The following is a 27,946-nucleotide window of genomic DNA, read 5'->3' on the forward strand; positions in this document are numbered from 1 at the left end:
CTTGGCTATTTATCAGAATGGACTTATCACTGTCTCCACATAGGCTAATCTTCTGCTAGAATTCTCCCAAAGGAACCTCTTTGCTCACTGATGGGAAAAGGGGGGGGGGAGTTTGCCATTTTAACTTAGAACACATATTTTCATCATTTAATCATTTTGCTGGTGGGAATAAATTGAAAGTTATCCAGCTGGATGCGTCACTTACAAGAACATTACTGAGTAACAAAACATTTATTCAAATATTTAATTGGAAGGAAATACATCTGGAATAACTTTTATTGGACTTCATATAAAAAGGAAAGTAAATCCATTAGAATTAATATCATAAACAGTTGGCTTTATCTGGAACCAGAAATGTTAATGAACTGGAGCCCAAAAGTCCTAACCACTTTTCCTTGCAAAAAGCCAGTCATTTTTTAATTTATATGCCAATTACACTTTATTACTTTAGGTTGAGCTTTGTTTTCAGCAAATATTTTAGAGCTAAGTCACTCAAATTACCTAATTAGTTTCCTTTCTCCTCTTGTCTTCAAACACCAAGCAAAAAGAAAGTTGTAGGGGGCATCTACCTTCTTCATGGTGCTTCAGAAATCCTGCTACGACCAGTGAGTCAGCAGGGAGACACTGGGTTGGGGCTACTAGCAACTACGTGAATTAAGAGACATCTAGTTTCCTTCTTAGATGTCAACATAGATCCCATTGATCAAATAATCCAGTCTCGAATAACGTCTCCTGCGGAGGGATTCTGAGAACATTCTACCCAAAAGGACAAGGCCTATGGCTAGGAACAGAACCCCAAAGAGCAGGGTTCCGATGAGGAGCCATTTTTCAAATGGAAGGCCGTGTTGACTTTCTGGAACACTGTTCAGGGAGGAACCACCAGGTCTGGCCTTCTCATTTTCCCAGGAAGCAGTTTTATTTGGAGCAGAAGAAACCACATCTGACAAAAGCAGCATAGCTGCAGACGAATCCACCGTTGACAGAGAAAGTGTAATGGGGTTACTCTGGGCATCCTCTGTGTTTGAAGTGAGGCTGGAAATTTCTTGAAAGGGCACCATTTCTGCAGAGCTTTTCCAGTCTATGGGCGCCTCAGAGATGGCGTTTGAAACAGCTGCTGTAGTTATGCTAGCTTTGGGTATAACCACAGCTTGGGTCAAAACGGTAGACAAGAGGGTTGTGGGGGGCTGCGACTTGCCCTGGGCTAGGGCTGGAGCTGAGGTGGCCATCTCTGGTTCAGAAGTCACAGAAGGTATCACAGGAGCATTGGTGGTGGGGGGCAATGCAGGCTTTGGGGGGGTAGAGGTGATACGCTGAGAAGCAACGGTCATCATCGTAGGGAGCGTTGTCACAGGTAGGAGACGAGCTATTTTTTGCTCTGAGGAAAACTGTGAACTCTGTGAATGGCCTTTTTCTTTATAAACAGGGAACGGTGTACTTGCTTGACCGATCTTGAATAGTTTCTCTGAGTGATCTGAGGATCCAAACTTCTGAGAAAATGCATCTCTCCAGAAGCTATCGGTGGGCTTTGAATACCCTGTCACAGGAGTGGGGGTGGGAGCGACTCCCTGTGAAGACTGGCCATGGATAAAAGAATCTTCTTGGGTTAACTCTGGGCTTGGCGAATTCGTTCTGGCCGAAGTTGGAAAATCTGAAAAATGTAAAGAAAATAAAAGGAGACTTAAATATTTCCATGCTAAGGAAGGTTAAAAAAAGACAAACATATCAGCTTGTTCAGTAAATCCCCAAACTGTTGAAACTTGACATTTCGTAGAAACTTGCGCAAAATGGAAAAATACAAATTGCTAAATCCGAATCTGGTGACACTGCCTCTCTACCAGATGCTGTGGTTTATTTCTAGAGCGATGGGACAGAGGAGAAATGTGTGGAGGAGGACCAGGCAAATTAGGGAAGAGGTGGGAGGAGCAGAACAAAGGAGCTAAGAGGAGCTCGGGAGGTTTAGGAAAGTGGGGACACTTTCCTAAGGGGGCTGAGGCCAGGGAAGAGAGCTGGGCCAGGGTGACACCACAGGAACTGGTAGAGAGAAGGCTCCCTGGGAAACCAGCAATCACCAAGGAGAGACTTCACAGCAAGGGCGGCCCACAGATAAGAACAGTAATAGAGGCCTGGGGCAAAGAGGAGCAGAGGCAGAACCCGGACATTTGCCTGACACAGGGAGGATTCCTGTAGGCCGGGAGGGATGGTCTGGTCTCCCAGGGCAGAGAGGCCAAGGCAGCAGCAGAAGGCTAATGACATTTTCCAATTAAAAAAAAAAAAAATAGGTTTTGGCACCACACTCGGGGGAGGAAGGCAATCTGGGAGATTTAATTTTGACTCTCAGAGATTAACATTTCAGAGCCAATGTCTTAAATTGGAGGACAACAGAACCAATATTTGAAATTACAATGGCCACAGTGCTGCGAAAAAGAGCAGAAAATCACAAAGTTCTGAGGGCTGCTGGGGAGGAACCAGCCTCACAACCTCCTCAGGGGTAAGAGAAATTTTAGAACTGTGCTCTTAGTCTCACACGCCATTTACACAGCTCAACTTGGAAAGGCTTTTTGGAGCCATTGGGGCAGGGGAATGATCATTTGAATTTCTCTGTGTCACTCTGCTACTTGGCCGGTCATTTCACTTAGATTTGAACTGCAGCAAACACAAGGAAGGAAGAAAAGGAATTTCTTAGCATTCATCAGTTCATTCTTCCCTGTTCACTTTCCCCTTTTCTTCTTCAATTCCTCCCAATGCCGGTTTCTGAACCAGACCCCACTCTCCTCTCTGCTAACAACCAGATCCAGAGGCGACTTGAGATTTATAATATCTTTGACTGGTCTGTAAGCTTCACACTCCAAAGAGGTCCTTCAAAACTGTCACTTGCCAGGGCACCTGGGTGTCTCAGTTGGTTCAGCGGCTGACTTTTGACTTTGGCTCAGGTTATGATCTCAGGGTCATGAGATAGAGCCCCACATCAGGCTCTGTGTGGAGCCTGCCCGAGATTCTCTTTCCCTCTCCCTTTGCCCCTCCCCCTGCCTGCCCTCATAAGCATAAATAAATAAAATCTTAAAAAAGAACTGTCACTTACTTGTCCATCTAGGACAGGGGTCAGCAAATTATGACCCGAGGGCCAAATCTGGCTTGCCATTTTTCTTTGTATGGCTTATGAGCTAAGATCTAAATTTTTAAACACTTGACAAAAATCAAACAGGATACTATTTTGTGACACATGACAATTACATAAAATTCAAATCTCAGTGTCGCAAATAAAGTTTTATTGGCATGTAACGGTGCTCATTAGTTTATACATTGGCTGTGGGTACTTTGTACTACAAAGACAGAGGTGAGTAACAACAGATTGTATATGGCCCATAAATCCTAAAACGCTGGCCTGGGAAGCCTACAGTACTTATCCTTTTGCCCTCAAAAGATGACGTTTGTGAATACCTGCTCTAGGTTATAGTACTTTACTCCAAAATAGAATTTGGAGGATTGAAATGCCTCTTTCCTCCAACAACGCTGAAGGAAAGAGTTTCTGCTGCAGGATATACCACATTGACAGACACAACAACACCATGAGAGAAACTGCATCTATATTTTTAGGTAGTATCAGATATTTTTTAAAAAAGAACAGGACTCAACATAGTTCATTTCTTTTTAATTTTTTAAAAAGATTTTACTTATTTATTTATTTGAGAGAAAGAGAGAGCACAAGCAGAGGGAGCAGCATAGGGAGAGGGAGAAGCAGATAGCAGGAAGCCCAACGTGGGGTTCGATCCCATGGTCACGACCTAAGCCAAAGGCAGAGGCTTAACTGACTGAGCCACCCAGGCGCCCCAACATATCTCATTTTAAAGTTCCAGGAAAAGACTAGTTAACTCAATGCTCTGTGATATGTAGGAACTCAGAACTTAAACAAAGTCATTGACCAAAAAATGACCAAAACAGCTGCTTTCTTTCTCAAGAGTGCAAGCCCATAAAGAAAGCAGGGCTAGGGCTAGTCCCATTTCTTGATAAGATTCATCTATTGGCAAAGATCCTAGAACCACCCAGAGATCCTCAACACCTGCTCCGTTTACCTCACCCACTGATGTTTGCCATTGGGGTGTAGTGCTTTTTCTCACTCATGCAGAGATGAGCCAGAGGGAACTGAGAAACAGCCCTGGGCCCTCAATCCCTCTTCTGAGTTTCACTCTCAAGGAACTTTACGAACTAAAAAACTTAGGAACTGACTATTCCTTGGAAACCAGCTGAGCAAACAAACACCCAATTTATTCTCTCTCTGAATTCCCCCCTTCTTGTCCTTGGTAAATGGGACATACCACGAAGCTGAAAGAAAATTGAATAATGCCAAGTTGCAATGGTTTTATAGAATGAACAGAGTACTCTGTCATCTTTCAAACTTTTGGTCTTTAAATATTAGCCAATCAGTTATAGGAAATGGAGTTCATCAGGAAACAAACCACCAAACAGATATCTACTTAATTTCACTCTAAACAGGAAGCAGATAGTTTATTTTTACGGGGAATCTTATTCCATCAACATGGGCAGATTCATAAATAGAATTACAAACTTAATTTGTAAACATCCTGTAGATTAAAAAGTCAACGACACTCTAATGTCCAAGGTTGCTGCCACTTTGCTCTGAGATATCAATCAACCTGCTCTGGGCTGGTGTCGCCCCCTGGTGGCTTACACAGGCACTGTTTGATTCTAATTCCAATTTATTACCTTCACACTCTCCCTGAAAAGGTTTATACTCATGCCAACTTCCCTTTTCTCCCATTTCCACTGGAGAGAATCTTTACCACACACTCCCTTTTACCATGCATTACAAAAGCAACAATATTACAGAGTATTATGAAAATTATAAAACAAATTCAACTCTAATTTTTGTCATTATGTCCCAATGACTATTAACATTTCTGTATATCTTAAAGTTAATTTTTTTCATGTTTTTATCTGAAATTGTGTTTATTTACATACCTTAAACTTATTTTTTTTTTAATTTTACTTATTTATTTGACAAAGAGAGAACACAAGCAGGGGGAACAGTAGAGGGAGAGGGAGAAGCAGGCTCCCCACTAAATAGGAAGACTGGCGTGGGCTCGATCCCAGGATGCTGGGATCATGACCTGAGCCGAAGGCAGATGCTTAACCGACTGAGCCACACAGGCATCCCCTTCAAACTTATTTTTTAATATCTGCCATCACATTCTTTCAAGTAGATCCATCATATTTTACACCCAACAATTCTCTGGCAATTGGATATGTATGTTGCTTCTATTTTTCACTCTTTAATTATATAATAAACAGCTTCAAATCAATAGCTTTTTCTTGTTTCGTTGTTGTGTCTTTAGATTATATGGAAGTTGAATTACTGGAGTAAATTACCTATAATTTCTTTAACACTGTGCTTTAGGGGTGCCTAGGTGGCTCAGTGGGTTCAAGCCTCTGCCTTCGGCTTGGGTCATGATCCCAGCGTCCTGGGATCAAGCCCCACATCAGGCTCTCTGCTCAGCAGGGAGCCTGCTTTCCTCTCTCTCTCTCTGCCTACTTGTGATCTCTGTCAAATAAATGAATAAAGTCTTAAAAAAAAAACCCCGCTGTGCTTTAATGACAAAATAGAAGACAGACATAGGGAAACACACAGATAATGGAAGAAGAAACAGAATGAAGAGGTAGTGAGAAGGGATAAGAGAGGCAGAACATTATGGTCCAGCTTCCATATGATGGGAGTTCCAGAAGGAGAAGAACAAATGTTCCAATTAGTGTCTTGAGCCCCGACCTCTTTGAAAAATAAGACTGGGATATCCATCTCTGGCTAATACCACTCCTGATTGTCTAATGCAATGGTCCAGGTGACCATAGGGAACAGCAAGAAGTATCATCACCACCCCATAAGCCCCAGCTTTTTAGCCAAGGATATATATATATATGTACACACACACACATACACACACACACACACACACACACACACACATATATACACACACACATATACAGGCACGAAGTGAAGGAACCATACACATCAGGGACAGCCACTCTGGGAAGGGGACAGGACAAGACACTGTCCATGTAAAGGAAGGTCTTGAGTGTTTTGAGAAGCCTCACTTGTTCTATGCCTTATGTTTTTAAAGATCATGATTTTACATTGTACATTATTTCATGTTACTGTACATACAATGTACCACTTTAACTCTTTGTAAGAATACAGCTCAGTGACACTGAGTATATTCACCTTGTCTGCAATTGTCACCCTCACCCATCTCCAGAACTTTCTTCATCTTGCAAAACTGAAACTTTGTACCTTGTGCAAGTTTTCTTATGCTTGGGTTTATATCATTAGTTAGGAAGAATTCACAAAAATAATTTGTGCTTTACATTCCTGCCTAAAGGAATGTTTGATACATCTGGCTCATTATCCAAAACTCAGACACGGGCTCACCCAAGGGACAAGGCAGAGTCTGTGCCCAGGCCCCCCTGGTAGTTCATTCCTCAAAGTACCTCACACATAATACACTCAAGAGAGAACCTTTGAGGGGCGCCTGGGTGGCTCAGTGGGTTAAGCCTCTGCCTTCAGCTCAGGTCATGATCGCAGGGTCCTGGGATCGAGCCCTGCATCGGGCTCTCTGCTCCGCAGGGAGCCTGCCTCCACCTCTCTCTCTCTGCCTGCCTCTCTGCCCACTTGTGATCTCTGTCTGTCAAATAAATAAATAAAATCTTAAAAAAAGAAAAAAAAGAGAGAGAGAGAACCTTTGAGGGGGTGCCTGGGTGGCCCAGTCATTTAAGCAACTGACTCTTGATTTTGGTTCAGGTCATGCTCTCAGGGTCCTGAAATCGAGTCCCATGTTGTGCTCCACACTCAGAACAGAGTCTGCTTGTCTCTCTTCCTCTGCTCCTCCTCTTGTTTTCTCTCTCTCTCTCTCTCTCTCTCTCTCTCAAATAAATAAATAAAAATTTAAAAGAGAGAGAGAGAGAGAAAACCCTTGCTTACACTCCCCCTCCCAACCCTAAAACCAGTGTCCTCAAACCTTCCCCAGCTCAGTAGATGGTGCCAACCTCCATGTAGACAGTCGAGCTAAGACTCAACTCTCATGCTTCTCTCTTTCCCATCGTCACCCCCCAACCCACACCATCAGCAAGTCCTGTCAGTTCTACCTCTGAAACGGGCACATATTTACTTCTCTTTATGTCCTCTGCCACCTCTCTGGTCCACAGTGCCATGGTCTTTCACTTGGATCTTGCCTGCCCCTCCCACCCTCTTGCTGCTTGTCCATCCCCAGTAGAACAGTCCCAGTGAGCTTTGAGATATCACCTTGAAAACACCACCCTACATTCCTGCTCAAAATTTACCAATGGCTTCCTGTTGCAGACCTAAAATAAGAACTTTCTCCCCTGGCTTCCAAAGCTTTATGTGATCTCCCTGCTTTTCAGACTTCTTGCATATCTCTCTTTGTATGGTTCACTATGAGTCAACCAGCTGGGACTGAAGTGTTTGTTCTTCAAACACTCCAAAACTATTCTGCCTTAGGATACTGGAATGGGCCACTTCCTCTGCCTGAAGTTCTTCCCAGATCTCACATCTGACTTCGTCCTGTTCAGATCTCAGTGGAGGGGTTACAGATGGGGTTCACAGATGCTTCCTCTGATCACCTAATCAAGACGGTCCTGAGCCGAAGGCAGATGCTTAACCGACTGATCATCTATTACATTGTCTTTGCTCACCTGCATAGCACTTGTGACTCTATTTTTCTTGATTGCTTATTTATGATGGTTCTTGTCTCTCTCCTAAAATATAACTGCTCAAGGTAAGGACCTTGTTTTTCCTCTTTAGTGTTATATTTTTGTGTCCTTAGAGTGGAATAAATGTTTGGCACCTGGATGATGCTAAGCAACATTTGTTGTTCATTGAGTAGATGAACAAATAGAATATTATTTATAGCCAAGGGAGTCATGACAAAAACTTTTTCTAAAACTTAAATCAAAGGAAACTTGATACTGAAAGCATCTCGTCCTGAGAAACTAACAAGCCAAAATCTCACCAAGACATATCTGAATAATTCTATTACTTGTAGTTGTTTATTTTCTATATTTTAAACAATACGTTTAATAAGGAGACCATATTTCCAATGCCTTATACAGAATTTGGCCCAGGGTGGCTGCTCAGTAAATACTTAATGAATGAACTTCCTTCCAGGTCTGGATAATAAAATCCAGTGTGTTGGATTTCAGCCATTGTTATTATGAAATGATCGGAACTTAAAGACAAACATACTGGAATTTTGCACTCACGTAGGTCTTAATTAACTCTTTGAAAACAGTCTCTCTGGGCCCTGGAGACCTTATTCCAGTGTTGTTTACATTGTTCTCAAGAGGTGTTTCAAAATGCTTCATGGAAGGTCTGTGTGCCCTTTATCTCAGGAAGGTAAAAACAAAAGCTATACAACACAAAATATTATCATTTGGAGATTTTTCATTGGAAAAAAGATGTTTGATTTAATAAACTGAACTTTAAATCATGAGAATTTTCCAGTGTGCCTTTTTACGACCACTTTTGGCAGTTTCACGTAGACTCTTGTAGAAAATCTTTCACATGAACCATCCTTAAATAATTTCGATCACCAAGATAGAGAACAATGTTATTCTTACCTCTAATTATCCTGTAACTCATAAGTCCCTTTGCTGGTTTCAGCGGACAAGCTTCCTCACTGGGACAGAAAAAAAGGTAGCAGTTGGGTTGCCTAGTTGTTTTTCGAGTGTCGAAGATCATCAAGTTACATGCTTTGTCTCCTGCAATGAAAGGCTTCCTAAGCATTATACTGAAACAGGATATTTTAAAGAGCAGGCAATGATTTATTCTGCAACCCAACACAAACACCTTCGTTCACAGTGTTCCCTTGCTGGCTGACCACTGACTCATTTCCTCTTCCTTAGTCACATAAAGCAATTTGTAAAGACCTTGGGTTTAAATATCAGAATTAAGGTAATTCTGGCGAAACCAATTTTAAATAGTACGTTTAATTCTTTTTTTAAAAAATAGTACATTTAATTCTTTAGATAAGACTTCCATTTGCTAAAATATCCATTGAAACATCCACAGAAATACTGACTTCCCAATCTTTACACAACCCACAACTGAGTTGGGACTTAAGAAATGGATCTAACCTCATGATTTCTTGTATCTCTTGTATCCCGAAGGCAGACACCTATCTCAGACACCTCTGAAGCCATGAGTCCGGCTTTCTTGGGTAGAATCACTAAAGTCAGCATCAATCTCTCATGCCTCCTTCCACAAAGAATCTGAGTAGCATATGAAATACAGAGTCTATTTTTTTTACTTTTATCAGTATCATTCTTTTGATTTTTTTTTTCTTTACATTTCTACTCTTCCTTATTTCTGCTTTTCTATTTTCCTTCCTTTCCAGCTTTTCACTCTGAGCTTTTATTTCTGGCTTCTTTTTCTCTTCTTCTGCCCAATAGAAGCTTTCTTTCTATTCATCATGGCCTAGAGTTGGCTTTGGCCTCAATCTAGTACAATCTCATTTCTTGGCCTATGACCCCTGAGGGATCAGTATACCCCTGGTCAGGATGAAGTTTAAGAGGCATGTAGGCTAATTATTAAAAATGCATGCTTTCTCATCATATGCACACATGCATATGCACACACATAACCATGTGTTAACTAACCTTGTTCTGGTAATCCTTTTGTAATACATACATGCATCAAATCATCACACTCTATATCTTTAGTTGACACAATGTTACATGCCCAATATATCTCAGTAAAGCTGGGGAAAGAAACCCTGCGTAACCTAGCCATCAGCACCACATCTTCAAATCAGACAATGGTTAGGATCAACCTTGACTTCCACATTTGGAAATAAGACTCAGTGAGCTTCTGTGGGGGTCTGATCATGTCCACTCTCCATTACCCAGGCAATAAGAGATATACTTTAGCTTTTTCTTTCTCAGCAATGGGATAATTCTGTAATACCATTTTTGGCGGGCCACATAGGTAAAGGGGAAGGTCCATAAGCCACCCAAGTTATATGCAAAATCTTATGTCCTTTGTCCTTATGAGCATTTTTCTAGAGTCTGTGGCTACCAGCAAATTGTCAAAGTGCTTTTTTGAATCCTAAGCAGCTAAAGACCATTGCTCAATAAATGAGGAAAAAGCCTGAAATCCATTAAATACGACCCACAATTACCTCTGCTTACAGTAAAGCAGTAACAGTAAATTTGCTTGTACAATAAGGCAGCAAACCCCCATTTCTTACTAAACATCCCCTATGGAACTGAAAAACAACACAAGGTTTCCTGTGTTCCGGCAGACACCCACAGGCCATTCAGTCCTGTTTGCAGATGATTTTCTATTTCATATAAGTGTTGATAGCATGTAAAGAAAAACTGGAAATTTAAATTAAATCTCTGTATTTTCCATAAATTGGTCTATAAAGCATGTTCAAAGGCACACTGCCGAGTTTAAGAAGACCACTGAAGGGTTTTTTTTTTTTTGTCCTCCTGACATCAAATATGTGGTATTGTTTCCACACTAATTCTCCAATTCTCTGACACCAACTGAGTGTCTTATAATTCAATTCAATTCTTACACTAACTACCTGGAGTTACCATCAGACTCCATAGGTTTAAGGGTTCAGTCCCATAAGACTGTCCTCACTTAGATGCCAGTAAAAAGTATCAGGTCCTTTGGTGGGGGGTGGGGAGGGATGGGGGGGCGCGTGGGTGGCTCAGTTGGTTAAGGGTCTGACTTAGGCTCAGGTCGCAACCTTGGAGTCCTAGGATTGAGCTCTATGTGGGCTTCCCACTCAGCAAGGAATCTGTTTCTCCCTCTTCTTCTGTCCCTCCCCTGGCTTGTGCATGCTCTCTCTCTCTAATAATAATAATAATAATAATAATAATAATAATAATTTTTAAAAGTATCAGGTCTGAGGTTACTCACGCTTCTGCCCCGTGTGGCTATAAATTCAGGTTCTCACCACATGCGACCTCGAGGTTGATAATTTGTTAGAAGTACTCACAGAACTCAGGAAAAAGCTACACTTACTATGACATTTTATCAAAAAGACAGAAATGAACAGCTAGATGAAGGGTACAAAGGGCAAGGTCCAGAAGGGTCGGACTACAGGAGCTTCTGTCCCGGGAGGCTGGAGGGCACCACCCTTCCAGCCACATGGATGTGTTTGCCAACTTGGAAGCTGCCTAACTTGGAAGTTTGCCAACTTGGAAGCTGCCTAAAACTATGTTTTCAGGATTTTTATGGAGATTTCAATACGTGGGTTCATTGATGACTGAATTCAATTACATTGGTTCATTGGTGACTGAATTCAATCTCCAGCCTCTCTTTTTTTACTTGGAGCGGGGTATGGGGCTGAAAGTTCCAAACTTCTAAACAAGGCTTGGTCTCTCTGGTGACCGATACCCATCCTGAAGCTATCTAGGGAGCCACTAAGAGTCACCTCATTAGCATAAACTCAGGTGTGGTCGAAAGGGGCTTAGAATGAAGAACAAAAGAAGCTCCTCCTCAGGAAACTGCGAGGTTTATAGGAGCTCTGTGCCAGGAACCCAGAACAAAGATTATATGGATATATTTCTTTCTATACCACACCCCATTATAGAAAGAAAAGAAACTAAAGACATAACAGAAAACACATGGTTTGGTTGGCTAGTAAGCGAGGTTAAGAACCATCAGTCCAGTGTCCACTAGCTCCTCTAGGGTCCTTGATGGCGAGACCTCATCCATCTTTTTCATTGTTTTGTTTCCAACACCTAGGAAGACACTTGGAGCTCAATAAATTGCATGTGGTTTTTGTTGTTGTTTGTTCATTTATTTTTCATTTAGGGAGTTCAAACAGGATCGTAAACACCTGAGAAATGATCACTGTTTCCCGGTTTCTTTTTCAAGTCATTGGTCTGACACTTGAAATATGCAAATGTATGGATCAAACCTATGGGCCTCAGTTTCCTTCTGTGTCATGTGAAGCTGTTAGATCAAACAGCTTCCCATGTCCCTTAAGGATTTTTGTTTCTAAGACACTGGAAACATCTTAGATACCTATGACAACATAACACCAGTGGTTTTCAGCCTTTTTTCTAACCAAACACCTGGGCGATAGACACACACACTCATCAGAAACTTTGCCTCAGCTTAGGGGAAGGGAGGACACGCTTGTGGAACATTCTCCCAGTGATTTTGTTACTCACATTTCTCCCTCACTGAAAATCACTAGTATAATCTATGTAGCCATGTCAATCGGCTGCCTGTGTCACTAAACACTTGGAACAAAGAGCTGTCAAGAGACTGTTACTTACCTGTTATGTTTTTTGTTGAACAGCAAGAATTAATGCAGTCTTCCTGAGTTAACGTATGTATGGGTTCATTGCCTCTAATTCCCTTAGAAAGAGATGACTGGATGTCAATGACAACATCTTCTAGACTCTTGGTAGGGCAGTTCTGACTGGTAGACAGCCTTAGTGTCAGGAAACAAATTATTACACAAGTGTAAGTCAAGCTCCATTCGTCCCTAAAGAACATTTTAAATTTCAGTTTAGTCTTAGTCTTCAAAAGTCAAGGACAATTCTTCCTCTGGTCTGAGTTTGCTTCAAGAAGATTGTATAGATCATGGAATTTCTCTCTAGAACAAAAATAGAACATCAGCAATGAGTTTTGATTCTTTTAATAAGTCTAGTGAAGATATAGTTCATTTCCTTCCATGTAAAGGAAATGTAAATGTAAACAATTCTGGATGTATAAAACAGAAATAAACAAGCATTTTTTTTATTTTTCATTTTTAATAGATCAAGATAATCTTTCATTAAAAACCTGGAAGACAAACCATGAGAGACTGTGGACTCTGAGAAACAAACTGAGGGTTTTGGAGGGGAGGGGGGTGGGGGGTTAGGTGAGCCTGGTGGTGGGTATTAAAGAGGTCATGTACTGGATGGAATAATGGTTGTGGTGCATAAGCAATGAATCTTGGAACACTAAAAACAAATTAAATTAAATTAAATTTTTAAGAAAACTTGGTAAAGAGGGGCACTTGGGTGGCTCAGTTGGTTGATCGTCTAACTCTTGATTTCAGCTCAGGTCATGATCTCAAGGTCATGGGATCAAGCCCTGAGTCAGGCTCAACACTCAGCAGGGAGTCTGCTTGAGATATTCTCTCCCTAACCCTCTGCCCCTGCCCCCTGTGCACTCTCTCTCTCTAAAATAAATAAATAAATCTTAGGGGAAAAAAACTTGGTAAAGAATTAATTAGCACAAACACATATACTATCCCATCAATGCTTAAAAGCTGAGCAGTGTCTATGATGGAAGAGGTATAAACAGAAGGCCTGCCCCCAAGTTCTAGAATCTTTTCTCTTCTTCCTTCTTCTAACCAGGAGGGGAGAGGACACAAAATTTCTAGTCACAGATAAAGCAGTGATCATACACTTGAGCACGGTTTCTTTCTTGCTAATAATAACTGGCATTTTTTTAAATTTTTTAAATTTATTTTCAGCATAACAGTATTCATTGTTTTTGCACTGCACCCAGTGCTCCATGTAATCCGTGCCCTCTCCAATACCCACCACCTGGTTCCCCCAACCTCCCACCCCCGCCCCTTCAAAAGCCTCAGATAACAACTGGCATTTTTATATCACCTATTGGGTGGTAGGCAAAGTGCTGTGAAATGTAAATATATTGTCCTATTTAATCCTTATTCTAGCTCTGCAAAAGAAGCTATTATCTTCCTCATTTATAAATGAGGAAACTGGGGCTGCCTTTCTTGTTGCTGCCTCTCCTTAGATATCAAATCAGAGACAGGTAACTCTAATAATTTAATTCTAATAGTTAGCTGGTCAGTAGAGGGAACTCATTCATTTCCAGAATACAAATTGCTCACTGAATGGTAGTCTATAGCAGAATTACTGCTCCTTTGGCATGTCTGGGTGCCTCAGTTGGTTAAGGAACCAATTCTTTTTTCCACTCAGGTCTTGATCTCAGAGTTGTGAGACTGAGCCTCATGTCAGGCTCCATGGAGCCTGCTTGGGATTCTCTCTCTCCTTCTCCCTCTTCCCCCCTCTCCTGCTCATACACACACATACATTCTCTCTCTTAAAAAAAAAAAAAATCCTACTTCTTGAATCTTCTTCTTCTTCCCTCACCCTCCTCCTTCTTCTCTTGCTTCTTTTTTGGTCATGAACCCAAACCCTTCAATAGTCCGCTAAAGCTCAGAAGCTTAGGATCTTTTCTGAGAAACATGTTTTGAAAGGCAAAATTGGAAATACATATGATTACAAAGGAAGCCAGTTATATTAAATATAGTTATTAAAGTAGTTTTTAAGATGTACCTACAAAACCCTGATGTAGAATAGCAAAAAAATTCCAAATAATTGGAGAAATGTTCCATGTTCATCAACATTAAGATATCCATTCTTCCCAACATGATCTATAGATTCAGTGCAATCCCAATAAAATTCCCAGCAAGTTATTCTGTGGATCTCAACCATGCTAAAGTTTTGATTAAAAAAAAAAAAGATTTATTTAGTTATTTGAGAGAGAGAGCACATGTTGGGGGAGTGGGTAGAGGGAGAAGGAGAGAGACAATTGCAAGCAGGCTCCCTGCTGAGCACAGAGCTGGACACAGGGCTCAGTCTCATGACCCTGAGATCATGACCTGAGCTGAAATCAAGAGTCAGAAACTTAACCAACTGAGCCACCCAGGAGTGACTTAAAGCTTTGATTTTAAAGTTTACATGAGAATCCAGAAAAGCCCAGAATGGCCGACACAATACTGAAGAACAAAGTTGGAGAACTCACACTACCTAACTTCAATACTTAGTATAAAGTTACAGTAATCAAGATGGTGTGGTTCTGCCAAAAGAATAAAAAAACAGAACAGAATAATAAGCCCAGAAATAGACCCACACAAATTCAATCAACTGATCTCTAACAGAAGAGCAAAGGCAATTCAATGGAGAAAGGAGAGCCTTCTCAAAAATGGTGCTAGAATAATCCATATGCAAAAAAAAAAGACACAAACCTTCCATCATTTATAAAAATCAACTCAAAATGGATCATAGACCTAAATATAAAATGCAAAACTATGAAACTCCTAGAGGGGCACCTGGCTGACTCGGTAGAGTATGTGCCTCTTGATCCTGGGGTTATAAGTTTGAGTCTTGTGTTGAGTGTAGAGATTACTTAAAAATAAAATCTAAAAAAAACCCCCAAAACCTCCTAGAATATAACATAGGAGAAAATCTTAGTGAATTTAGATTAAGCAATGAGTTTTTAGATACAATACCTAAAGCACAATCCATTAAAGAAAAAAATTGATAGGTTGGATTTCATTAAAATGAAAACATCTGCTCTGCCCAAGACACTAGGATAATAAAAAGATAAGACTCAGACTGGGAGAAATAATTGCGAAACACCTATCTGGTAAAGGACTAGTAGCTAGAATGTACAAGGAACTCTTAAAACTCAGAAAACAACCTGATTAAAAGTGGGCAAAGTATCAAAACCAGACCAAAGGAGATAGATGACAAATAAGCATAAGAAAAGATGCTCAACATCATAGGCATTAGGAAGCTGCAAATTAAAAACAAGAATGAGACACCACTATACAACTATTAGAATGACAAAAATCCAGAAAACCGACAATACCAAATCCTACAAAAATCTACATACAAATGTTTATAGTTAACTTTATACATCTTTGCGCAAAACTGGAAACAACTGAGATGTTCCTTCAATAGGTGAAGGGATAAACAAAATGTGGTATATCCATACAGTAGAATATTATTCAGTAGTAAAAAGAAATGAGCTACCAAGCCATAAAAGGACAGAGGGGAAACATGATTGTGTATCACTAAGTGAAAAAAGTCAGACTGAAATGTATGACTCCTTGTCAACTATATGAAATTCTGGAAAAGGGAGAACTATATCAACAGTAAAAATGTTAGTGTTTGCCAGGCAGAGGCAGGGACAGATGAACAGGTAGAGCACAGGGGATTTTTAGAATAGTGAGGCTATTCTATATGATACTGTAATGGTTGTTACAGGTCTTTACATTTGTCAAAACCCATATAACCATGCAACACAAAGAGTGATCCCCAATATTGGGGGCAGCTCACTGGCTCAGTTGGGGGAGCATGCAACTCTTGCTCTTGGGGTTGTAATTTTGAGCTCGACATTGAGTGTAGAGATAACTTAAAAATAAAATAAAAGAATTAGAGTGATCTCTAATATAAACAGACATTAGTTTAAAAAATAGTTAAAAAGCAAAACAAACATACATATATTATCCATATACAGTAACAGTACAAGTCCAATACCTTCCTTGCTATCGTGTCCAGCTTTTATAAACAGTCAAATAATAAGTTACATTTATGTTTCTCACCTGTCAATCTCTATGCTAAGCACTTTACATGTGTCATGTCACTTAATCCTTACAAAAATCCTGATGAAATGGAGTCCCAATCCTTATGAGATAAAAATTTCATTTATATGAAAAATTCATAACCTTTATATGAAAAATGAAAAATGCATAACATTTTCAGGGGTGCCTGGATGCCTCAGTTGCTTCAGAGGCTCCCATCAGCTCAGGTCATGATCCCAGGATCCTAGGATTGAGCCCCACATTGGGGAGCCTGTCTCTCCCACTCCCTTCTCCCCCCAAGATGCTCTCTCTCAAATAAATAAAATCTTTAAAGAAAAAATTAGTTGCACAGCAAAGCAAACAGTTAACAAAACCAAAAGACAATTGACAGAGTGGGGGAAGATATTTGCAAACAACATATCAGATAAAGGGCTAGTATCCAAAATCGATAAAGAACTTATCAAACTCAACACCCAAAGAACAAATAATCCAATCAAGATATGGGCAGAAGATGTGAGCAGACATTTCTGCAAAGAAGACAACCAGATGGCCAACAGACACATGAAAAAGTGCTCCACATCACTCAGCATCCGGGAAATACAAATCAAAACCACAATGAGATACCACCTCACACCAGTCAGAATGGCTAAAATTAACAAGTCAGGGAATGACAGATGCTGACGAGTATGTGGAGAAAGGGGAACCCTCCTACACTGTTGGTGGGAATGCAAGATGGTGCAACCACTCTGGAAAACAGCATGGAGGTTCCACAAAAAGTTGAAAATAGAGCTACCCTATGACCCAGCAATTGCACTACTGTGTATTTACCCTAAAGATACAAATGTAGTGATCCGAAGGGGCCCATGCACCCGAATGGTTATAGCAGCAATGTCCACAATAGCCAAACTATGGAAAGAACCTAGATGCCCATCAACAGATGAATGGATAAAGAAGATGTGGTGTATATATATATATATATATATATATATATACTATGCAGCCATCAAAAGAAATGAAATCTTGCCATTTGTGACGACATGGATGGAACTAGAGGGTATTATGCTTAGCGAAATAAGTCAATCAGAGAAGGACAATTATCATATGATCTCCCTGATATGAGGAAGTTGAGAGTCAAAGTGGGGGGCTTGGGGAGTAGGGAAAGAAAAAATGAAACAAGATGGGATCAGGAGGGAGACAAACCATAAGACTCTTAATCTCACAAAACAAACTGAGGGTTGCTGGGGGGAGGGGGGTAGGGAGAGGGTGGTTGGGTTATGGACATTGGGGAAGGTATGTGCTATTGTGAGTGCTGTGAAGTGTAAACCTGGTGATTCACAGACCTGTACCCCTGGGGCTAATAATACATTATATGTTAATAAAAAATAAAAAAAAATTTTAAAAATTTAAAAATTAGTCCCATTTTCAGTCAAAATAGAAACAATTGTGGGATATTTGTGTTTCTTTATTAACCTATTGAATAACAAGTGGTATATCTAATAACTGCCATAATATTGAAGATTTTATTTAAGTATTTATTTTATATATAGAGAGAGAGAGACAGAGAGAGAGAGTTGGGGGAAGAGCAGAGAGAAAGGGACAAGCAGACTCCACGCTGAGTTTGGAGCCCCAGTAGGCTTGATCCTAGAACCTTGAGATCATGACCTGAGCTGAAATCGAGAGTCAGAGGCCCAACAGACTGAACCAGCCAGGCGCCCCTAATAACTGCCCTAATTTTAAAGGATTGTTGAATGTCCATGATACTGGAGATTTGGATAATAAGTAATATGATATGAAAACACCTGGGATTCCTGCTGGTGGCAAATTACAGCTGCCTCTAACTCTACCATGGCTTTTGACTACTTGCCTCTTAGAGGACATGTTACATTTCAGTTAGAGGCTACTAAAATCCTAAATGTTCCCACTGAAGTTCTCAGACTTTTTGAATATTACCCATGCCTTCTCCAGGTTAAAAATCCTGACACAAGTTATCTTTTTAGGCTGTCATATTTCCCAGATCTCTTTTCTAGCCCTCGAGAAAACTAAACAGGAATGAAAGAGGAAAACCAGGCCAATACTTCACTTTGAATGGATTCTGACGGAATCTCTCCTGGAGTTCTTGCCCAGAAGCCGGAACTATGCGAGGGAATCCGGTAGGAGCTGCGCTTTCTGTAGGCGGCACCTTTTTAACGCCTGGACTGCAAGAAGTCCTCAAGAGTTTATCTCGATAAAGGTGCTCACCAACTATTAGGTAATGTAATTCTTCTAATCATTTTTCCTTAGGCCTTAAAGGTCCACAGCCAAGTTGAATTATATTGAAAGATAGGGGAAAATGGATACAGGTGGAAGCGAGAGGAGGCACCTGTATTTAACGCCTGCTTACTATCATCACTAGAACGCACTTGTACACATCTGTGCCAAATACTGGGAATCATTTCCTTCCCCTCCCTTTGAGGAAATGCATGTCCCCTTACTGAGCATTCTTCTGCCTCTCCTGAAGACGACGCGGAGCCAGTGCCATTTATGACAGGTGCTGCTGCGCGAGACTGGAGAGTCCCCTCTGCGGGTCCACAGCCCCACGGTCACTCCCGCCAGCCCTTCCTCGCCCCAGCCCGAGTCTTGGCGCTCCCGGAGAGCAGCGCCTGGAAAGGAGGGGGCTCGCTCTCAGCGGTGGCGGTCCGCCTGGAGGGGAAGGCGGCGACGCCGTTTCCTGGCAGCTACAGGCCCCTGGGGTCCCTGTGTCCTACCCGGGTGAGGACAGCCCCCCGCGCTGCGGGCAGAGAGCTGCAGGTCCGCGCGGGTCTCGGCGAGGGCGGCAGGGATGCTCCGCAGCTCCTGCCCGGCCGCGGCTTGTGTGCTTAGCTTGTGTGCTTAGCCAGTTCCTGCTTCCGTTGCTGCGGCCGAAAGTTGGCCGGGGGAGGGGGGTGGGGAGGGCACAGTCCTGCCCTGCAACCCGGAGCTGCTTCCCGGCCACTCGGAGCGCGGTCCCCCGGGAGCCCCTCCTTGCGGTGGCTCCAGGCACCCGGCGATCGCGCTGAGCTCGGGACCCAGGCGGCAGCTGCCCCTCACTCCCTGCCCCGCAGCTGCGTCTTGCGGAGAGGGGGGTGGGGAGCGTGGGCGCGACCCGCGGTGGTGTCCGCAGGTCTGCAGCTGCCCCAGCAAGGTTCCGGAAGCCACCGAACGCGCTATCTCACCAGAGGAAAGTCAAACAGGACAAAACGTGTGCACTGCAGGCTGCCTGTCCCCGCTGTGTCCTGGTCTAGTTCCCCTTCCTAGAGCCACCTCTGACCGCAGTTTCTCCACTTCGGAGTTCGCAGGGCTTTCTGTCTGGGACCTGATTATGGGAATTGTTTCGATCATTTCAGGCATGGAGGGTCCTCAATTAGAGTTGGCAGTTCTCCAGTTAAATATCCTGCAAGTCAGGCCTCCGCGAAGGCATCCGGATTCCGCCCGGATTTACTGTTTATAGGTATAGATAACAGTGAAAATAATGGTGCCTGCTATAGTGTCCCCTGGCATTTAGCATAGTACCTGGTATGTAATAGGTGCTCAATAAATACTTAACTAAAATGTATTTGTTGAGTGAACGAATGGAAGGGAACTGCTAGGGCATAGGTTGTAGAAGTTATGTTTCTAAATCCATGCTCACTCACCGCGACCTCGGTGTAAGTACAAACAGATGCAACTTTACCAAACACTGTTAATTAACTTGCTGAAGATTCAAACCTTAGACATCTCTACCTGGCCGGTGTGAAGAGCTTGCAAACCTAAAGCACTACGCCATTGTAACTTACTATTCTAGACCTGACACAGCCATTCTGGTTTTAACCAATAGCTGTTAGAAGGCATATGTTGAATAAGAATACTTGTGAACATGTAAACAAAGGTCCTTTGTATGAAACAGAACTTTACCAGTTATATCCAGAGGGTGACCTGCTCTTGAATTACAACAATGTTGCAAATACTTGGTTTTAAACCCTTACCATGGGCTCCTGGGTGGCTCAGCTGGTTAGGCTTCTGAGCCTTCTGCTCAGGTCATGATCTCAGGGGCCTGGGATCCACTGCTCATCTGACTCCCTGCTCAGCCAGGATCCTTCTTCTTCCTCTCCCTCTGCTGCTCCCCCTGCTTGTGCTCTCTAGCTCTTTGTCAAATAAATAAATAAAATCTTAAAAAAAAAAAAAGTTAACAAAGTAAACTTCAGTGATTTCCTATTGGAGTAATTTTCCTATGGCAGCAAAAAACTGATGTAAACAACACATTTTATCTTTGCAGAGGATATACTTGAGAGTGTGGTAGGGAAAGGTCATATTGCTTTGTAGCCCTTCATAGGACAGTCCCTCCCAGTCACAAAGCAGACGTTTTGTTCTCTTAGAAGTTTCAGATTTAGGGTTTTAAGCAATGAACCTGTTATCCTTGTAGTGACATATTGGTTTTTCAGTTATGACCATGAACAGAGGACACTGATGAAAATAATGATTAAAGAAAAATTTTCTATTGGTATGAACTAGGTGTTTAAGCTGGAATCAAATCTCTTTTCATCTCATGGCCTGAAAAGATTCTTGGTTCTCTTCTCTTGATACCTTAGAAGTCCCATTTAGGTGGAGGCAGATTTTTTTAAAACACTTTATTCAGAAAACATGTACTAAACACGTGCAGGGGAAATTAAAGATCCATAAGACATTGGAGCTACCTCCAAGATGCTTATAGTGGGAGGATTTTATTTATTGTGTAAAGAATAAATATAATGATAGAAGATGCTAAGGAGGCTCAAAAGAGGGGTGTATAATCTGGACTTCTGGGTGGAAATGAAAAATTTAACTTTATTTTTTTAAAGACTTTATTTATTTTTAGAGCAGTTTTAGATTCACAGTAAAATTGAGAGGAAGGTTCCCATATACTTCTTGCTGCCATACATGCACAGCCTTTCCCATTAACAATATCCTCCACAAGAGAGGTATATTTCTTGCAACTGATGACCCTCCACTGACACATCAGAACTACATAAAGTCCACAGTTTACCTTATGTTTGCTTCTAGTGTATTACACTCTATGGATTTGGACAAATGTGTAATGATGTATGTCCACTGCTATAGGATCATACAAAGTTTTTTTTTTTTTTAGATTTTATTTATTCATTAAAGAGAGAGAAACAGAGGGAAATAAAGAGAGAGAAAGCGAGCCTCAGCAGCAGGGAGAGGCAGAGCTGAGCTGGGAGGCAGGGTTTAGTGAGGCTTGGGCTCGATCCCAGGACCTGGAGATCATGACCTGAGCTGAAGGCAGACACTTAACCATCTGAGCCACCCACCTGCCACCCCCCACACCCAAAGTATTTTCATTGCCCTAACTGCCCTCTGTGCTTAGCCTATTCATCCCTCCCCCACCACAACCCCTGGCAATCACTGTTCTTTTTATTGCCATAGTTTTACCTTTTCCAGAGGTCATGTGGTCGGAATCATACAGTATGTAGCCTTTTCAGATTGGCTTCTTTCACTTAGTAAGATGCATTTAGGTTTCCTCCATGTCTTCTCATGGCTTATTAGCTCATTTTTTTTTTTTTTAGCACTGAATAATATTCCATTGTCTGGATGTACTAGTTTGTTTATCCATTCACATACTGAAAGACATCTTGGTTGCTTCCAAGTTTTGGCAATGGTGAATAAAGCTGCTATAAACAACCAGTGTAGGTTTTGTGTGGACTTGAGTTTGCAGCCACAAGTTAACCTTGAAGGCTGAAGTTCAGTTAGCTAGAGGGAGAGAAAAAGGCTAAATATTCCAGACAGAGAAAATGGTGTGAATATTCAGGGAATTTTATCCTGACTGGCATGAAGTTTCCTGTGTACATAGAGGAATAGAGAGAAAGTCGGGGGTCAGAGCAAGAAGGTTCTCATATGCCAAATTTTGAACTTTATCTTGAAGCAATGGGAAGTTATTGAAGGCTTAATAGGGCGGTGGCAGGTCCAGAGACTTTATTAATATTCTAAAAATTCTGTCTGCCAGTCACATGTAGGATGGACTGAAGGAGGTAAAGCCACAGGCCTTCTGCTTTCCAAGAAATGGGAGAAGTAAGGAGGCCCTGAACAGGGTGTGGAGGTTAGAAGAGAAATTAAGGAGAGAGGTTCTTCAGACTTGTGACGGTTGGTTGTGGTAGTAGGGGTAAGCAGATTTAAGGTGTAGGAGACTAGGTGGCTGGAGGGCCAGGCAATATAGCGAAATGGGGAGAAGAGCTAGTCTGGAATGGAGAGATGCATAATAAGTTTCAGAAAATTTGATTCCTGCTTTCATGACTTATTAGCTTGTGATCAAGAATAAATTCCTAAACCTCCATGTAAAATCAAGAAAGTGTAATCTACTTTATAGGCCTGTCATACAGGGCCAATATTATTGATGAAATTTGGAAGTTTTTGGGTTTGTGAGCGAACAGCCAAGAGAGAATTCTTGAGAACTTTTTGGTGCAAAAAGGTAATTTTCTTATAGCACAGGGACAGGGCCCATAGGCGGAAAGAGCTGCACTGGGATTGTAAGGAGTGACTGACTATATCTATCTTTTTTTTTTTTTTTTAAAGTTAATGGGGGGTTAGGGATAGCATAAGTCTCTAAGGAATTTGGGAGCAAAGCCTTCAGGACCTGAGGGTGCTAGCTGCTGTTAAGATAAGGTTACTTTTAGTCTTTAATAAAACATAAATATTAAGGCAGCCGTGGTTTCCTCTGCATGTTTCAGGTATCTATCAGTGGGCTGTAAGGATATTTAAGTTAAGCTACATTTCTCTTGCTTTTGTTTCCCTCATCATTATGAAAGTGCTTTATAAACCCCAAAAGACAGTTCAATAGTATATATAAGTCACATGTTCATGTGGAAATGACTTTAAAGGTGCTATAAGGAATCATTTCCATGTCTTCTACCTCTAAAGCCCCTGCAGCAGAATCCTTAATTATAAATGCCCAGTTAATCTTCTCACTACCAGACTGTTAGCTTTCTGAGGATAGGGACTAGGTCTTGTTGGATCATTCATTCCTAACCTCTAGCAAATATCTGGCACGTTCTAGACTACCAGTAAATGTTGACTCAAGGAATGACATCATTTTGTATTTCTATATCCTTCTCTGATAACAGCTTTACTGAGATATAGTTCACATACCATACAATTCACCTAATTAAATTGTACAATTCAGGGGCACCTGGATGGCTCAATTGGTTAAGCATCTGCCTTCAGCCATTAGCTCAAGTCATGATCTCAGGGTCCTGGAATGGGGAGCCCCATTCCTACTCAGCAGGGAGTCTGCTTCTCCCTCTCCTTCTGCCCTTCCCCTCTGCTTGTGCTCACACTCTCTCTCTCTGATAAATAAAATCTTAAAAAAATAAATTGTACAATTCAGTCATTTTTAATATATTTGCAATGGCTGTACAATCATTACCACAATAAATTTTGAACATTTTTACCACTCCCAGAAAGAAACCCTTATGCCCACAACAGTTACTCCCTCTTTCCCCCTCCACACCCCTCCTCCTCAGCTTTCGGCAACCACTAATCTATTTTTGTGTCCTATAGTGCCTCTTCTGGATATTTCATATAAATGGAATCTATAATAGACCATCTTTTGTAATGGGCTCTTTTCCAATAGAATACTGTTTTTAAGGTTTATCCCTGTTGTAGCATGTTTTAGTACATCCTTCCTTGGTGGCAAATAATATTCTATTATATGAATATACCACATTTTATTTATTTTCTCAGTGGGAAAAAAAAATGGTGATATAGGAGATCTCAGCCTCCATCCCCATAAAAAGATCAACAATTAGACAGTTATCCACAAACAAAAATAGCTCTGGAAGACTTCTGGAGTCCACTTAAGAAACATCAGCAATACAGTACAACAACAACCAAACCCTTGAGAATAATCACACATGAGGAGGAGGAAGATAGCTTCATTTTGACTGTGTCATCCCATCCTCCAAACCAATACAACTCAGCATCAAGAGGAAACCTCCCAGCTAGAAGGAACTCTCCTTGCCAGGATAGGAAGAGCAGAGTGGGTGACCAGCTTCCCCAGACGTTCAGAGTGCACAAAGGTTCTGCCTCAGTCTCACCCCACTGGCAAAGCTGAGACATATAGACATATAGACACTGCTAGGAACAAGGTCTTCCTTAGTGCCATGCAATGGGAGCAATCATGGTTCACAGTGACCCACTCTGCAGCCAAGCCAAGCAGCTTTTACCCCTAAAGACACCAATAGCAAGCACAATTGCCATGAACCCCTTGCAGATCTTACCAGCTTTTGTCTCCTAGGCATTCATATTCACAGACATCAGCCACCTGAGTCCCTCCCTGCTCCCTCCTACCCTCAGCCCAGGCCAGAAACCACAGTGGCAGCCAGCCTAGGCTTCTGCAGCTGTGCAAGTGCAAGACACCAGCCTAGAACTCCATGGCTGATCTCCACTGTGTGTGTGCACTCAGGGCTAGTCCCTCCAGCTGTACACTTGCACACCACCTGCCTAATACCTGTAACCAGCCTCCACTGCAGTGTCCATGCCGGAAGGGAGACTGCAACCACAGGAGAGCACAGTGATGGCTAGGGCCTTTGCAGCTGCTTGTGGGCCTGCATCACTGTGCTTACCTGCAGCTGGACCCTCTAGCTGTGCACCTGCTTAGCCCTAGCCCTAACCTTGGTCATTGGTCTCCACTGCCATGTACCTGACAAGATCTAGCGGCCATAATATAGTGCATGCTGACTGCCAAAGTCCCTGCAGCTGCCAGTGAGCATGGAGTTGACACTGGCCTTGCTGCCTGCTCTGGCTTCCACCACTCCATGTATGTCTGCCGCTGGCCCCCCACAGCCAAGTGCATATCACCACACACTGTCACAGGCCCCTTCAGCTACTAGTCCAAGGTTCCTAGCTGCTGGACTGAAAGGTGCTGCTTGAGGACCCCAACAGCCCTTGTAGACACTGCAGACCCCCTGCAGTGCTCACCACATGGTCTTCAGTGCTGTAGACCCCAGTGGCCTAAGCCAAAGAGACATCATGCTCTCTTCCTTCCTTCCAGAGCTGCCACACACCCTGACACTTGGTGTTGTGTACCACTAGACCCAGGATCATGGGATGCTCTTAGCAAGCCCCCGCCCACAGATGAAAGTCTTCCTTTATCAAAGTTGGTCCATAAAGTTCATAAAGACTGCTTCTTTAGATGTGTAGACACCTATCCAAGGCTGCAGGGATCATGAAGAATCAGAGATACATGACTCTAGCAAAGGAATACAATAAACTTCCAGTCCCAAGAAATGGGGAGCCAGGAACTGTCCAACAAAGAATTCAAAATAACTGTTACAAAGATGCTGAGAGCAAGAGAATATGAACAGACAATTTAATAGTATCAGAGCAATAATACAAGAACAAAATGAGAATCTTAACTATGATACAGAAAACAAAACAAACAAAAAAAACAAATCCTGAAGCTGAAAAATACAACGATTGAATCAAAAATTTTAACACAGAGCTGCAAGAGATTAGTTGACCAAACAGAAGAAGGAGTCAATGAACTAGAAGACAGATCAATTAAAATCACCTAATGAGAGGAGCAAAAAATTAAAAAGAATGAAAAGGAATGAAGAAAGTCCCTATGGTACTTACTGGGCCCCATCAAGAGAAACAATGTACATATCACTGGAGTCACAGAAAGAGAAAAGAGGAAGAAAGGAGAAGAAAGCTTACGTAAAGAAATAATGGCTGAAGAACCTCCCAAACCTGGGGAGAAATTCAGATATCCAAGATTTTGAGGCTAATAGGTCAACCCAAAATTTCAATCCAAAACAATCTTTTCCAAGACATGTTATAATTAAAACTGTCTAAAATCAAAGACAAAGATAATTTTTAAAGCAGAAAGAGAAACAAATTTTCTTTCATGTAAAGGAACCCCTATAAGGTGATGAGCAGATTTCTCAGCAAAGACCTTGCAGGCCAGGAGAGAATAGGATGATGTATTTGTTCGTTCTCCAGTTGAGAATGTTTACAATGTTCAGTTTAGAATAAAATGTTCATCCAACAGAAAGCATATAAAAACACCATCACATCAGTATGGATTAGGGCATGGAATACAAGATAAATTCACTTTGAGGTGGAAAAGGTGGAGCAAGAAACAGAACATGTATTGTACTCCCCTTTTCCCTCCTCTCTTGCCCACCCCCAAAGATGGCAGCCCTGGGAGAGGAGCCAGGGGCTCTCCAAGAAGGAATGGTCCTATCAGCCTGGTGGTTTATGTAAGCCTCAAGACTATAGTCAAACACTACCTCTTGGGAGCCTACGTGATCTCTCAGGCGTATTTGGTTCTTTCTTCATATTCCCACCAAATACAGAATTTACATTCATTTGTAATTTTCTCATAGCTTTGCAATGGTGAGTAAAGGAAAGGGCATGAATTTGAAATCAGACAATCCTAAATCCCATTTCCACCATTGACTACCTGGTGACCATGAGGAAGTTACCTGTTTTTGGGCCTCAGGGTTGCTTTGAAGAGTAAATAAGGTAACAAAATGTCTATGATATTATAAAGTAGAAGGGACTTAACCATACAGTTCACTTGGCATTCCTTCTGAGATTATATTTATAAAGAGGACATTTATGTTAGGCCATTTGCTTGAAATTTCATGAGGGAAATAATATAAAATGAGTTACAAAGTTCTGAGAATCCCAGAGACACCCAATTCCTTGGCGGCACTGCATTGCTAGGACTCCACCCTTGATCTGCCCAAACTGGAAGTTTCCATTTTATTTTGCGTATACTCTATCCTCACCTTTGCTGGTTTCTGAATGGCTTGTGGATAATTGTAAAGGTCCCCAGAAAGTTCTCTGGGGCATCCACTTTCCTCTGAGGGCGCACACACACCCTAACATGTGAATCGGCATTTTCTATTTCTTCATTTTCTCTCCCTTCCAGCCCCGTCTATACTTTTTGTATGCGGCCCACTGCCATACTCCTAGGTTCTGGAGCTGAAACAGAAGCTTTGCATGCAGACAGTTGGGGATTCTAGACCTATCTAGCACCCCTTTCTCCTTCTGTAAACAGGGTTTAAAATTCTGCAATATGGGAACCTGGGTGGCTCAGTAGGGTTAAGCCTCTGCCTTAGGCTCAGGTCTCGATCTCAGGGTCCTGGGATGGAGCCCCACATCTGGCTCTCTGCTTAGCAGGGAACCTGCTCCCCCCCCCCGCCCCCGCCCGCCTCTCTGCCTACTTGTGATTTCTCTCTCTGTAAATAAATAAATAAAATCTCTTAAAAAAAATAAAAAATAAGATAAAATTCTGCAATATTTACGAATACTGATTCATTAGGTCGTACACCTGAAGCTAATAAAATGTTAAGTCAATTATATCTCCACAAAACAAAACCCCGTCCCCGTCACCCCACCCCCCCGTCGTTTTATAAAGTTACAACAATAAAGTGCCAACCTATGGGTGATGCTTAAAGGGGACATATCACTAACTAGCAAAGGACTTACTCTTTTGGGCGATTCTAGCTTTGAGACGGTCTGGCCCTTTAATGCTGCTCGCCCTAGTCACCCTACCCGCCCTCCCTCGG

At 41.9% G+C, this 27,946-nt stretch overlaps 1 protein-coding gene across 4 annotated transcripts; it reads right to left on the reverse strand.

The window, feature by feature from the left end:
- Nucleotides 1-212: 212 nt before the first annotated feature.
- On the reverse strand, nucleotides 213-27,924 carry MANSC1 (MANSC domain containing 1). Of its 4 annotated transcripts, none has more exons than XM_032855011.1 (4): nucleotides 27,867-27,924; nucleotides 12,328-12,650; nucleotides 8,647-8,787; nucleotides 213-1,648 (listed from the first exon to the last, which is right to left on the reverse strand). In XM_032855011.1, the coding sequence occupies exons 2-4, from the start codon at nucleotides 12,548-12,550 to the stop codon at nucleotides 678-680; spliced, it is 1,335 nt and encodes a 444-aa protein (XP_032710902.1). In that variant the 5' UTR covers nucleotides 12,551-12,650; nucleotides 27,867-27,924; the 3' UTR covers nucleotides 213-677. The 4 variants fall into 4 exon arrangements, with proteins under 4 accessions (XP_032710902.1, XP_032710900.1, XP_032710904.1 ...); XM_032855009.1 differs by lacking the exon at nucleotides 27,867-27,924 and adding an exon at nucleotides 19,127-19,260; XM_032855013.1 differs by lacking the exon at nucleotides 27,867-27,924 and adding an exon at nucleotides 18,854-19,000.
- Nucleotides 27,925-27,946: the final 22 nt, after the last annotated feature.

The sequence above is a fragment of the Lontra canadensis genome, unplaced genomic scaffold, assembly GCF_010015895.1.
Source record: "Lontra canadensis isolate GAN:19392208 unplaced genomic scaffold, GSC_riverotter_1.0 scaffold9, whole genome shotgun sequence".
Classification (NCBI taxonomy): domain Eukaryota; kingdom Metazoa; phylum Chordata; class Mammalia; order Carnivora; family Mustelidae; genus Lontra; species Lontra canadensis.

Bases quoted from the DNA above. Each gene is read 5' to 3' on its own strand.
- MANSC1 (XM_032855011.1), bottom strand. From the start codon at position 12,550: ATGTTCTTTAGGGACGAATGGAGCTTGACTTACACTTGTGTAATAATT. The intron at 8,788-12,327 runs GTAAGTAACAGT...CTTTCATTGCAG, and splicing joins TTCAACAAAAAACATAACAG to GAGACAAAGCATGTAACTTG. The intron at 1,649-8,646 runs GTAAGAATAACA...TACATTTTTCAG, and splicing joins GAGTTACAGGATAATTAGAG to ATTTTCCAACTTCGGCCAGA.